This window comes from Amblyomma mixtum, chromosome 10, assembly GCF_055824585.1.
Source record: "Amblyomma mixtum isolate Tamu chromosome 10, ASM5582458v1, whole genome shotgun sequence".
In the NCBI taxonomy this organism is placed as follows: Eukaryota; Metazoa; Arthropoda; class Arachnida; order Ixodida; family Ixodidae; genus Amblyomma; species Amblyomma mixtum.
The window spans coordinates 148,273,365-148,288,041 of record NC_143021.1 but is presented as its reverse complement, the minus strand read 5'-3'; the positions used below and the strand labels follow the sequence as shown (position 1 = coordinate 148,288,041).

Below are 14,677 nucleotides of genomic sequence, written 5' to 3'. Positions count from 1 at the left end.
GCGCAGGGCGTTGCTGCAGGGATCGCGGGAGTCAAAGCGCGCCACGGCCTGTTTGGTCGAGAACGTGACACGTGCCTCCTGAAAGTCAATCACAGCGCCGTTCGACTGCAGGAAGTCGATCCCCAGAATCAAGTCTCTGGAACACTCGGGGAGTACGACAAATTCACCAACGTACGTGAAACCACTAATCCCAACTCTAGCCGTGCACTTGCTCACAGGGGAAATTAGGTGGCCACCAGCGGTGCGAATGGGAGTCCCCGTCCACGGTGTCAGAACTTTCTTGAGTTCTCCAGCAAAGACACGGCTCATAACAGAATAATCAGCACCGGTATCGAGCAGCGCGGTAATCTCGGTGCCATCAATTGTCACACGCAAATCGGATGCAGCGTATCGGATACTGTCGCTGCCTCTCTCTGTCCAGGTATCGTCGGCTCGAGGGTTTCGCGACGGAGGATCTTGACACGTCCCGACGTCAGCGGCCTTGCCTCCAGAGGTCGCTGGTGTTAGTTTTCCCGACGCGGACTCGCCGAGCGACGGCCAGCAGAGCTACTCTGTCGGCCAGGGCTGGAAGGGCGAGAACGGAGAGGCGAAGGGGAACGGGACTCGCGCTTTCCAGAGTAGGCAGGGTTCTGGCGTGCCCAGAGATGCTGCGCGACCTCATGCGGTCGTGCGCCGTTCTGAGGGCAGGGTGCGTCGGGACGGAAACCGCGAAGGCCCACTTGGCGGTACGGACAGGCGCGGTAGAGGTGACCAAGCTCCCCACAGTGGTAGCAGAGAGGCCTATGGTCCGGTGTACGCCACAAATCCGACTTGCGAGTGCGTGGCCCAGCTGTAGTAGACGCGGTTGCAGAATATGTGGCGATGTTACTCACGGGGGTCGGCGGGGTCACACCGTAGCCAGGCACGCTTGCGTGACACGTGCCGCTGTTGCTCACGCCAGGCGTTGGGGTAATGGGACCGTAGCCTGTCGTGCGACGTACAACAGATGCGTACGTGGGTCGGTCATCGAACCGGGACGGCGCTTCGGGTACAGGAGGTGCCTGCGCATCCTGTCGCACCTCGTCCCTGACAACTTCGGTCAGCGCTGCCAGCGGCGCAGGTGCAACCTGGGGCAGATGGATCCGTTGAAGTTCCTCCTGGACAACTGAGCGAATTATTTCGCGCAGGGTGTCTGCACTGCCGCCGAGACACGACGAAAAGCATTCGGGCACCATACAGTTGATGTCCCGGTTGTACTGGCGGGCTCGTTGTTGCAGCGTCGTCTCCATCGTGGTCGCCTCGGTTAGAAATTCCGCCACCGTGCGCGGTGGGCTGCGCACGAGGCCCGCGAACAGCTCCTGCTTAACCCCACGCATGAGATGGCGCAGCTTCTTCTCCTCTGTCATGCTGGGGTCGGCACGCTTGAAAAGACGGGCCATGTCTTCGGTGTACATGCGCACGCTTTCGTTCGTGCGCTGATTTCGGGAGTGCAGCGCAGCTTCGGCCTTCTCCCGGCGGTCAGGGTTGGGGAACGTAGCCAGGAGACTCCGGCAGAACGTCTCCCAGGTGGGAAGGGTAGCCTCGTGGTTTTCAAACCACGTCCGAGCAGACTCTTCCAGGGCAATGTGGACGTTATTGGGCTTGCGCTCGTCGCACCAGCCGTTGTAGCGTGCGACCCGCTCGAAGGTCTCCAGCCAGTCCTCAGCGTCTTCGAAAACGAAACCGTGAAAAGATGGCGGTGTTCGCGGTGGGTGGCAAAGAATCGGCGCCAGGGGCCTGGTGTCAGCGGCCATGGCAATTGGACTCGGCGGTATAGGCTGGGTCGGCGGCGGGGTCCTGGTGTCAGTGGCCATGTCAGTTGGACTCGGCGGTCGAGGCTGCGTCGTCCTTGTTGGCGGGGGAAGGGGCCCAAATTCAGGCGACTCTCCGCGGAGACGGCGGCTGGGTCGCTGGTGAACCGGTGTGAGGTCCGTAGTGACGCTGTACAGAGTGCGCAAGTCGGGAAGCGTACCCAGCACTGCTCCACCAAACTGTAGCGTGCAACGCGAAATAGAACACCGGAGCTGAGACGACAAAACTGCGGCAGTCCCTCAGTGGCCCGAGCGCGCGCGCGAGAGCCAACTAACTTCTTCCTCTTCTAGTGCATGCATTACTTCGGTCTCTTCGAATGCATGTATCAATATAATCAGTGAGCATGCACTTGCCAATATTCGCAATCAAGGTATCGTCTTTCTTTTTCTGACAACGCGACAGATTTAGCACTGATGCATTCTTCCGAGAGCCTACCTATTAAGTGAGCTTCTATGATCTCCCTTGCTAACGAGTCACGGTTCTTTCCTAACACTGCACTTTCCTCATAGTTTGGCGCACAAACGTGGGTATCATCGTCATATTCATTGCCTTTGCAGGGCCTGCAATGTTTCGCCACGTGGCAAGAGATAGCCACACGGGAGACATTATACTCATGCTCTTTCAGTCTTTCGTTTAAACATCGGCCGGTTTGGCCGATGTATCGCTTAGCACAAGACAGTGGCAGCGAATATACCACCCTTTCCTGGCAAGGCACAAATTGTTTTGCGTGCTTTATCGGACACTTGCGCGATTCTTTAATCTCTGAATTTACATTCTTAATCAGGCTGGACAGTCGTTTGGGCGCCAAAAAGACATCAACGCCAGCATGTTTTTCCGATTCTTTTTAGATTGTGCGACACTTTGTGAAGATATGGCAACACAAGAATCGTCCTTCTCTTCGTCTCTTTCGTACATTCACTTTTTCCCTTTAATTTTAACTTTTCCTGTAGCTTTCCCGTCACGGAAACTAATAATTCAGATGGGTAGCCTGCCTCTGCCGGGCTGTCTACTTGGTTGCTGGAGCTGTGCTCCAACCTGTGTTCACAGGATTTGTTCACTGTGTTGCTAAAAACGGTATGTATAATTGCCCTCTTCACCAGCTTGGAGTGAGCTGATGAAAATGGCAAGACGGGCTTAACAGCACGGGGCTCATAAGTCCAGCAAACATGAGATGGAATGAAATGAAGCGAAAGATCTAAAAACCTAATAAAATCATTCAGTGGTACTTCGTGTGTTAAACCAATGCTGTGAGGCATTCTGAGAACACCGAAAGGACGTCAGGGAATTGCTGCTCGAAACCAAGGTTGTCACAATCTAAAAACACAAAGTAGTCATCAACAAATCTAAAAAGCTCACTTAGTAGGTAGGCTCTCGGAAGAATGCATCAGTGCTTCATCTGTCGCGTTGTCAGAAAAAGAAAGACGATACCTTGATTGCGAATATTGACAAGTGCGTGCTCACTGATTATATTGTATTCTCGCGCATGTGATTTGCCTGGTGGCACGTGACTGGTATACTGGTATGTCAGTCACGAATGTAAGTGTGGACTGCATTCTTTCTGGCCACCAGGGAGGTATTTATACCTGCTGGCATCCAATAAATCTTTAGTTGTGAGTCAGCGCTGTGTTGTGTCCCTCCTTCATCTCTGTCCACTCGTTTACGCTGTAGTTTTGGATCATCGAAAACACCAACTCGCCCAACAAATCCTTTTGTCGAAATCATTGTGACGTTATCGAAAGCTGCCCAACGAGGCCTCAAAGAATTACGGCACCGAAAAAATACAAACACTGAGGTATGGAGAGAACGGTACGATCGCTGTCCGGGGTAAAGCAGACCGATTACCGCTTCCGATCTCGTAACGCTACATCTATCATTTTCCTTCTCATAGCTCGCTGCATTGTTATTAGCTTCCGCTGAACCCTCTTTGTTAGCTTCCATGTGACTTGATCGCGCTTACACCCGGCCCTTGGATCGTCATGGGTGACTTTAACGCTCACCACACCATGTGGGGAGGCGTTAGAATGAACATTAGGGGACGGAAACTTGTGTCCTTCGCTTCTGACCATGATCTTCAGTGTTTAAATGACGGCGCCCCAACTTATATTCGAGGGACAACTTACAGCAGCTGCCTTGACTTGGCGTTCGTTTCTCGATGCCTTATCAGCGATGTACGGTGGTTTTCGGATATTTAAACCCGCGGCAGTGACCATATCCCTACATATCTTACCATTACTGGCCTTTCCACATGCACCTCTGCCACACGCATGCGACGCATCGATTGGTCAGTGTTTCAAGCACTTATGGAAGATGCATCAAGAGAAGGTTCATCCGCAAGTTTTGAAGGGAAAGTTAAGGAGGCCATGGAGAACGCGACACGGTTATTCACCCCAATTAAAAAGTACACGGAATTCGATATGGAATTGCAGCGCCTGCGATCACTGCGGCGTAGGGCCGAGCGTAGGTACCGACGCACAAAGTCGAGCCTTGACCTCAGAGATGCGAGGCGCATGCAAAAGAAAATTCAGCGCAGAATTCAAGCAGTACAGACACAACGTTGGAGGTCATTCTGTGAAACGCTTGATCCACGGAAACCGTTGTCACGCATCTGGAATGTAGTTCGTGGCCTTCGAACATCCCCACACTAGCTGCACCCTTTCAAGTCTCTTTCACTCTTCCAACGACGTGGCGAGGTCGAGGTAGCTGAGGATTTCTGCGCAAGGGTAGCAGGACCATCTTACCCATCTGCGACGCTGCATTGCAGCGATGTTCCTGCTTCTCGGGATTCTCGGATGGACCTTCCCTTCTCCGTGGAGGAACTTGTTTCTGCGCTGGCTTGTTGCAGACGATCATCATCGCCGGGACCCGACGGTGTGCCATACACTGCACTTGCCAACCTTGGACAAGAAGCTAGGCGTGTCCTTCTGGAGCATTACAACAAATCTTGGAATGAGGGCACAGTCCCAGACGATTGGAAGTCCAGTCGTCTAGTTCCGCTCCTGAAACCAGGGAAATCGCCTCTTGACCTGACATCATACCGTCCAATTGCGCTGGCTAGTTGTGTTGGCAAAGTACTGGAAAGGATGGTCCTTACACGCATTGAGTGGTACCTGGAGCGCTACCGCATATATCCGGATATAATGTCCGGGTTTCGACGTGGACGCTCTTCAATCGACAGCGTGGTCGACCTAGTGTCATCCGTCGAGCGCCAAAAACATTTGAAGCGCTTGACCGCGGCGTTGTTCCTGGATGCAAAGGGCGCATACGACAATGTAACCCACCAGGCTATTTTGGACGCTCTGGAAACTGCCGAGCTTGGTGGCCGCGTATTCTGCTGGATACGTTGTTATTTATCCAACAGATCTCTCTTTTTGCAGACAGAGGAAGGCCCAACATCTTCTCATTTCACTTCCCGTGGAGTCCCGCAGGGTGGAGTGCTCAGCCCAACGCTGTTCAACCTTACACTTTTCGGGCTTGTCGATATACTACCACAGTCGGCGCAACTCTCAAATATGCGGATGACATTTGTATCTGGGCATCTGGAGTTACGCGCCCACAAGTTCGAGCGAGACTTCAAAAGGCGTCAAGTATTCTTGCTGCCTACCTTCGCCAGCAAGGACTACAGATTTCAACCGAAAAGTGCTCGCTGGTTGCCTTTACACGAAAGAACATGTCTCCTTATACCGTATGCATAAACGGCACAGCAATACCCTACGTAAAGAGCCATCGGTTTCTGGGAGTAATCATCGACCGAAATCTATCTGGACCCCTGATATCTCATAAATGAAAAAGAGACTGACAGCGATTTCTCACGTTCTCGCCTTTCTTCGGGGAAAGTCGTGGGGAGCGTCGGTGCGGTCGATGATGCAGCTCTACAACGCCTTATTCATGGGATTTCTTCGCTACAGCCTCCCTGTACTTGGAAATATTCGAAAAACAAACATACGAAATCTGCAGAGCGCTCAAGCTCAAGCTCTCCGGACTTGCCTAGGATTGCCAAAATGTGCCTCTACGGCCGCATCTGTACTTATCGCCCAGGAGCATCCAATCCCTACCTACTTAACAGTTGACGCACTGAGGGCACATTTCCGGCACATTTCCCGGGTTCCCTCTCACCATCTTGCCAGTCTTCCTATTACCAGGCCGCGCACATCGTTTACAGACGTCATTGACGCACATCCCGCCATTATGCCGTCCCAGTTTACACCTGCCTCTAGACCGTCCTCGCCACTTTGGAGCCTGCATAATCCCCGTGTGCTTCTTTCGATACCTGGCATCAGGAAGAAGATAGACTTACCGCCGACAGAACTACAACAAGTCACCTTGAATATTTACATGAGCACCATGCAAACCGGGTGCACGTTTACACCGACGGCTCAGTGAACCCTATATCTTCTTCTGGCTCCGTCGTCATACCCGCAAGCACTACAGAAATTAGAGTTAGGACAGGTCACCGCACTTCTTCGACGGGTGCAGAAATCACCGCTCTTCGTGCCGCCATTGAATGCATCAGTCAGCAGCGCCCTGAGCGGTGGTCTATTTTCACCGATCGAAAGCTGCCCTCCAAGGCTTACAAGCTGCTCTTCGCCGTGGAGCCCATGAACAACTGGTCGCAGAAATTCGACAGCTACATCACTCTGCCATCAACAAAGGGCATGACATTATCTACCAATGGCTACCGGGGCACAGCGGCATAGCAGGTAATCACCGCGCGGATGAGGTCGCGCGAACTGCGCACGACGACGGCGATTTTGTATCGATCCCCATTTCGAGATCGGATGCAGCGAGCAGGCTTCGCGCACTTGCGCGGGACATCACGCTTGCCGCGTGGAATTCCGGCCAATTTTGCAATTCCCGTTTACAATCCTTGGACCCAGACCTGAAGCTCCGGCTACCATCAGGCCTACCACGACGAGAAGAAACTACTGTGTCGCCTCTGGCTTGGTGTAGCGTTCACCAATCACTACTCATTCTTAATCGGTATGGCTGATAGTCCTGCATGTTCCATCTGCGGGCAAGACGAGACCATAACCCACATTCTTTGTGACTACCCTGCCTACACCACCGAAAGGCAGTCTCTCAGCCGTGCGCTGGAGCGCCTAGATACACGCCCTTTCACGGAAATGAAGATTCTCGGCCCCTGGCCGCGGCGGTCGTCGGCGGAGAAGGCCTGCAAGGCACTGCTCCGCCTCTTGAGAACTTCTGGCCTGCACGATAGGCTGTGACTTTAACGAACAGTGACGTTTTATAGTGACTTCAATTTTCTGTTACTCTCCTTTCTCTTTCTTTTTTTTATCCCCTCACCCCCTTCCCCCCGTGTAGGGTAGCAAACCGATTATTATTTCGGTTAACCTCCCTGCCTTTCCTCTTCTATATCCTCCTCCTCCCTCCTCCATGTTTCTGCCCCATTGGTGAGTACTGGTAAGATAGAGCTGTGTATACTTTTCATGGTGACCATGGTTGCTCATAGACTGTATGACTCAATGCATTTTGAAGAAATTGGAGGGCACCTTTAAAATTATAGAAAAGATCTCGTTTTTAGGTGATTGTTGAGGAATGTAGTTTCCCACCGCAAGAAGTGTCGGCAATTCTGTTGGAGCAAAGGTAGCCTTATGCGAAATTGGCGAATGTTGGTCTCTCTCGCCGGAACGATCATGACGCAAGCAACACGATGAAACTTCGATATTCAGAAGCTGTCGCGGGCCATGATGAATTGACTGCTAACTTGGGCGAGCCGCAGCTGAGGATCGGCAGCTTAGAACGGGGCAAGGCGAAGGGAAAGCGTAGAAAGGTCGCGAAAGGGGCAATCGCCGGCAGGCCGGAGCTGCTGCCGTCAGCGCTGGCCATTCTGGGTGCGCGGGTTCCAGCTGACGACCGAAGTCAGCTCTTTGTGGCGCCAACAAATATGAGGCCGGGATGAGGGAAACATCGACTAATTTATTGGAAGTAGTGGTGGAGGGCTTAATGTGCTGCCTTGAGTCAGCCAGAACTAACTCGCGCATGGCTGCAGGGTAAGGAGGGAGCCAAACCAGGATTCTCCTTGGTGTCGTCTACACCGGCGGTCGCTGTCCCCTGTGCTGCACGGGACCCGTGCTGATGCTAGAAACTCAACGCAGTTGCAACCTGCTTGGCGTGGCACACTGCGCATTGCGGGAGCTCGGGAGGAACAGCCTCGGCCTCACAAGTTTCATTGGTGCTGCCATTGGTGCTTGAAGCAGCCATTTGCCGGGGAAGTGGCGTATCGCTTAACTTCTCCACCACTGCGGCAGTAGTGGTATGAGGACTCTCCACGATCTACGAATACGACTGAGACGGTCTTGACATCATCAACGCCACGCTGCCAGCATTGAGTAAATTATAGCGTACCGCCAAATTTGAAATCCTGAGAAAGCCTAAAATTTAAAAGTTGGTAAAACAGCGCGGAAAAAACACGAGGACGGAGCAAACACGACATGGATAGTAATAACCAACTTGCCCACCTTTCTGTACTTTTAAAAGTTGGCTGTCCCCCAAAAATAAAGGACCTCCGAATGTCCCGAACTATTCACGGCCCTAAAAATGGATTTATGGAAAATATTAAGAATTAGTGTGTGGATTAAGGCGCATTACAAAGTGCAATTAGTGTAATGCCATACGGTCTAGCAATGGAAGGTACCGTCAAAGCTAGATGGTGTTGACTTATGAACACTATATATAGGCAAAGGTCCCAGTTCCAGGTGGAGTTGTGGCAGGATAAAAATAAACAATCAGTAATTCATTACAATAAAAGATTTAATGAAACAATAAACGATTCATTGTACACACATCATGAAATTGAAACACTTGGAAGTTTAGCCTGTCCCGTCTAGCTTTCTGTGTGTTGTCTCTTTTGGCGCTAGAACCATTTTCTTGAAACACTAATTTCATTTTTAAAAATGAAGTTAAGAGGGCTCCAGGTCCCAGTCCTGTCTTGTCCAGTTCTTACCTGATTGTTGGGGTAACTTCAGTACGGCGTACAGGTGTGGCTTCTTTGATTCACAAACCAATTCACTCGTTGTCGAATGGGTGGCGTAGTAGGCGCGGAGAGGTCTCCTTGGACCTTAGAGGAACGGCACCGCTTGTGCACCGGGTCAGAGAATGCGGACCGCTTTTCTCGAGTACGTTCGACTATTATTTTCAGGCCGCCTTCCATTGGAATGCGTCCAGCTTCCATCTTTGTTTCTTTTTAACGCGATTGCATAAGAGGGCACATCAAGGCGAAAACTCTCCTGCTTCGTCGGCAGTGTTTCCGTCTGGGTGAATCCAACGCGTGCCAAGTGGTGTTCTGGGGGTTTTTCCTTTTTCCACCTGCCACCTTTCCACCGTTGTCACCCTTTCTCGCGCACTTGTGCGTGCACTTCCAGACACCCTTAGAACGTGTGGGGGCAGCGGTCTCGGTCAAAAAGGAGATGCCCTCCGCTCAGCGTGGCAAGCTCAGCCAGAGGCCAGCTACCTATTGTCAAGGAGAGTGGTCGTTCTGTCCCCAGGTTTCGGCAGTGCAATGCTAGAGAATGGGTCGGAGCCAAAGGTTCACAAGCAAACCGAAGTTTATATAGCAAAGAGACGATACAGATGATTTAGCAATCGCTCTTACGAGCGCATACAAAGTGAGTAACAGCACAATGCAATGCCCACTTCGAGTTAGTGATCAATTGGCTGTCGCCTTACCATAACCTTGCCGTTCCGAATAATGGGCCACGAACTGAAGGTATTGGTTTATGCAGATGACCTTGCGTTTTTTTGTACTGATAAGCCAAGTATCGATGAGGTTATTCGTTTAACGGAGTACTTTGGTTCGGTGTCAGGAAGTCGTATTAATCGCTCTAAGAGTTGCGGTCTTTGGTTTGGTAGCTGGGGTACGACACCTGCTGAATATGCTGGTATAACATGGACATGCAGGCCACCAAAGTACTTTGGCGTCCCTTTGAGTGCCTATAAGCATAGCGCACATTATTGGAAAGATCGCATGTGAACTCTTCAGCGCTATGCTCAAACGTTTGTCCCCCATGGCCTCTAAATTTTTGGCAGGGCGACCGCCTGTAATCTGTTTCTCGCCACTAAAATATATTATGTACTGCAAATTATTCATTGCGCAAGACTTCCTGTCCAGCGTTTTCACAGGGTTTTCGCTACTTTTGTGTGGGATTCGTCTTTTGAATCCATGAGGCGTGATAACCTTTTTCGGCCTGTAAGCGCTGGTGGCCTTGGTCTAGTTCACCTGTATGTCCGACAGATAGTGTCACGTTTCATGTTTTTCCGTGACACTACACACCAAATAGAACGTTCATTCCTGCAAACAAATTTAGTTCATGTTTTACCCAACCTCATTGTGTCTTCGAATGTTTGTGAGCGTCCGTGTTTGTGGCGCATAATGCAAGAGGTGCATTTGGCTGTCCGTTTCCTACTTGTTCGTTTTTCTCCTGAGTTCCTTTCTTTTAGTGTCGAGATAAAAGTTGTATAAGGATTTGATTAGTACTCTCTTCCCTCCGCCCATGTACCGCTCTCTGTATTTTGGTTTACCTGGGCATGACGTACTCAAAAGAGTACGTAAGATGCCAGTCTCGCCGTGTACAAAGACCTTTTTCTTTAAGTTACACACCGGTACGTTGCCCGTTAGAACATGGTTAGAGAAAAAGGGCATTTTTGTGTCTACTGTTAATTGCCGCCTTTGTAATGAACCAGAAGCAATTGAGCATTGTTTCATCAGTTCCAAAGATGCAGTACTCTTCTGGGATATCCTGCAACGCACATTTAAAAAAAGAATTCATCTGACTCCACATTCTGTTCGCTATCTCACTGCGCTGCCATTTCTTGATGAATCCCTGGACATGTTCTTTCTGATTGGACAGCACAGCCTCTAGAAAACCCGCATGATGGACAGACACTGTGAACCTGTTGTGCCTACAAAGGATCACTTCAGTCGAATGGTTGTTCATCTAAGAGACGTGTATGCCCAGACTGAGTACGAACCGGAGTGGCACTCACTATTAGTGATCTGCTCTGCATTGCCCCTTTTCTAGTGCATGGTCTTTTCAATATGTATTGTTTAACACTGTTTTCATAATGGCTTGTATATAGTTCATGTCCATAGAACATTACATCACTGTAATAAATACCATGTTGAGGAAAAAAAAAGTCCCGGTTTGCTCAGTTGGTAGAACGACTGCTCCGGTGAAGTGGTGGTCCCGGGTTCGAACCCGGGACCACTGCTTAATTTTTTTTAATTTCAGCCTTAATTTTGCTTCTCTGCGCATCGGGATGATGCGCCTTTCGGGACGAGAGCAGTGTCATGTGAATTATTTGATGATGATGAAGATGATGATGTCCTCGGGCTGAATTATTTGTTATTTTCCACTTAACGTCATCTTCAACCAGCGGGGAGGCGGTCTCCGGCAAAGAGGAAGAGGCTCGGTGGAAAATCGCTCGTGAGCCCGGCCGCGACCGCTTGGACTGTCTCTGGCGCCTGCTCTCAGGTGGTCCTGCTCCTCTAGTGTCCCCACGACCCGCGTCGTTTGAACAACTCGTGACGATACGAGAGAGGAATAAAAAAAATTGACCCTGATTGAGCTTTGGATACACCGAGTAAGAAGGAGTAGCGTCAGAATAGTTAAGCTTGGAAAACACCAAAGAAACGCTCAACGAACAGCATAACAAGACTTTTACAAGCTGAACCATCCTGAAGCTCGGTTGGACCATCGTTCTCACTCAGTTTAACCAAAGCTACAGCACCTTTAATTTTATTGAGCTGTCTAAATTCTTAACTAATGCTTCGCGACTTCGTTCTCTACTTCTGCCCTGCGCTTGCATCAGCAGCTTCGCATTACCCATTGGTGACACATTCTCCTCATTTTTCAATTATGCTTTCTCCAATTCTTTCTTAGGCTTGCCAGTTTCTGTGTAGTCGTGCGCCGTTCCTTGCGCAGCACTTTCGCCTTCCTGACCGGGAAACCCCTCCTCGATGCTCGAGGGTTCACTGGCAATGGTGTCCCGGTTTTCACTGAGTGCGCCCTCCTCAGCTGCAATTATCTGAGTGATTACACAGTCATTGGAACTGGACCACTCTTTCTGGCAGTCAGCACTGCAACATTCAGAAGTGCTACACGCGGACTTCACGATGGAGCTCTAATCCTCTTCTTCGTCGTCATCAGGAGACATCCTTAAGGTACGCTCTGACTGACGGGGTAGGATGGCCTTGTCCTCAGTGCGTACAGCCTCAACAGTTCAGTTCAGTTTATTACCTGAAAAGTTCACTGAGCATTACATAATGGGTGGGTTTTTATACCAACAGAGAGGATCATAGTAAAGGGTTATTGAAAATATGGTCAGATACATGTTTCAAACACGAGGATGGGCAGGTAGTAGAAGAGATTTCGTCGAAATGCCGTTCAGGTCACAGAGTGCTCACTTGCACTCTGGCGTCATGTAACAGTTGAGTGGAACTATCCAAAAAATACACAATGCTCATCTCTCCAGTAAGTTCTTCAACGCTTACCAATTCCCTTTTGATGGAAATTCCGGTGCTTCCTGTGATTCTGAGAACGAAAACCGACTTTCCACGAATTTTGCCGGGGAGAGCCGGCATTCCCTCAGTTAGAGACACTGGATTGACGCACATAACTGTGCATAACATTGGAAGTTTCTTCTGGTACACCTGCTCCACACGGTGGGTCTTTCTCCTCGTTGTTTTACAAAGAGGCACAGGGATGCGAAACCTGCGGCTCTGGCTTCCCAAGACATCAGCACACCGCTGCTTTGTGCCCCTTACGTGCGCACTTGAGACAAACAGGCATTATCTTGCTTATTATGTTGCTAGGGCAATCGGCAGCATAGTGGCCTATCTTCTTGCACCGGTGGCATTTCGGCGAGGGTTCTGGCACTCTACCACTCTTGGCCCTTCTTTTGCTTAGAGCTGAAGCTCACTCTTATTCCTGCCTTCATCATCCCTCATAAGAATCTAATTTCCTCGATGAAATTCTGTATCTCGTTTCGTTCCGAAGTTTACTGCCTATCTTCGGGCACTTTTCCTTTCACTCTACGATTCGTCTCTCACTTTCATAGTGGCTGCACGAGCCATTTCTCTTTCTCTCTCGGCGGCTTCTCTAGCCATCTTCCTTTGCCTCTTCTTCTTTTCTTTTCGCTTTATCTCTCTTCCTTCTATTTCCTGGTTTATCCAATCCGCCATCTCGGATTCTTCCATACCCAACTGACGACTGAACGTCACATCTCTTTGATCCATTTTGGAGTCCCAGCAGTTTATGCCTCGAGCATAGCTCAACTCGGCGAACCGTAACCAACCGCCTCTGCGTGCACCTCACAATATCGCTCTGCTGCTAACACTCGTTTACGACCTCTTCGTAAACTACTTCCGACTATTTCTCCGTTCTCTGCGCTTATAAACACCAATCGTTCTGTCGGCGGACGCGAGAATAAAAGTCCCTCCAATTTTGTGCACTCTAGCGTGCGTTTCCAGGCACCCTTAGACCATGTGGGGGGGTGGCGGGTTCGGACTCGAAGGAGATGACCTCGACTGAGCGTGGAAACCCCAGCGGAGACCAGCTACCAAATGACAAGAGGTTTTTCGTTGATTAGTGCCCAGTTTTCGCCGGTCGGAAGCCATAGAACGGGTCGCAGCCAAAGGTTCACAAACAAAACAAACTTTATACAGGAGTGCGATAATACAGAGAATTTCACAATCACTAGTACAAGCGCAAACAAAGTGAGAAACAAAATAATGCAACTCGTGCAAAGCTATACTCAAGAGAGATTACAATCCAAAAAAATAATGCACCTAAAGTGCACTAAAATAAGAGGGAGGCAAACAAACAAAACAATTTGTTCACCCGGCACTGCGACGATCCGACGACCACTACAGTGGCGTCCCGCAGATTAGTGCGCACTGCATAGTTGAATCGCGGCTGGGCGAGCGGTGTTATCCCGGGAGTCGAGCGGGCGCGCTTCACTAAAGCGTGAACGGGTGCTCGAGATGCTCGATTACCTTCCAGGGCTTTCTAGGCTGGCGCCGCCGCCGACGGACGAGTGAAGAGCGGGAGGGTGTCTCTTAGCAGACGTCGACTTCGAGTGGGAACGTCTCCGACATTCTAAAACATCGGACGTCATGGCTGACACAATCCCTCGCCGCCGAGTCGGCGAGCGATGCTTTAAGGGGCAGCCGTAGACACTAGGCTAGTGGCTGTCCAGAGTTTCCTACTCCCCTGTTTTACGACACCCGCTGGCGATTAGCATCCGCGCTTCACTGTTTTTGTTTTATTTTTCAAAATTGAACACTTTTTTGCCACAATGACATGTGAAGACAAGCAACGCAGAACAGCACGCTCTTTGCTGTCATTCTTGTCGTCACGTGTCGCATATTTGTGCGCTAAGATAACTGAGTACAGTGCTTAGAGCTTTACGTGCTCTAAGCCCTGTTCTGAAATTTTCCACATGATGATTAGCGTTCGTAAACTCACCGTCGGGTAAACTCACAGGTAAATTTGGACCTTCGGGACCACAACCGTAAATATGCTCCACCGAAATAACAGAACTGCACCTCACCCCTTACGACCCGAATATGAAGTAGATACCGCTGCGGTTGACTCGTGATCGGATAATCCCGCTTGAGATGCAATCTCTAATATGCCTCAATTTCTAAGGAATGCTAAGGCAGCTAAGATTGAACAATTGATGTCACAAATTTTTAGCTGTCCTGCCACATTTTTTTACAAATATGTATAACCTGTTCAGTTCGCATGCTCCGCAGATATCAGTAGTGACGACCATTACTAAATCTGTTAGCAGTGTAGTCAGGTGCAGGATTTTTGTTGCACTTTTTTCC

At 50.1% G+C, this 14,677-nt stretch overlaps 1 protein-coding gene across 1 annotated transcript in view; it reads right to left on the bottom strand.

Annotated features, from left to right (window-relative positions):
• Positions 1–503: 503 nt before the first annotated feature.
• Positions 504–14,677, bottom strand: part of LOC149327269 (uncharacterized) — a 131,625-nt gene continuing 117,451 nt past the window's right edge. The window contains exons 2-3 of the mRNA XM_089564834.1: positions 943–2,009; positions 504–867 (exon numbers count right to left, since the gene is read on the bottom strand). Of these exons, the coding sequence (XP_089420960.1) occupies positions 504–867; positions 943–2,009 (1,431 nt within the window). The remainder of the gene's footprint in view (positions 868–942; positions 2,010–14,677) is intronic.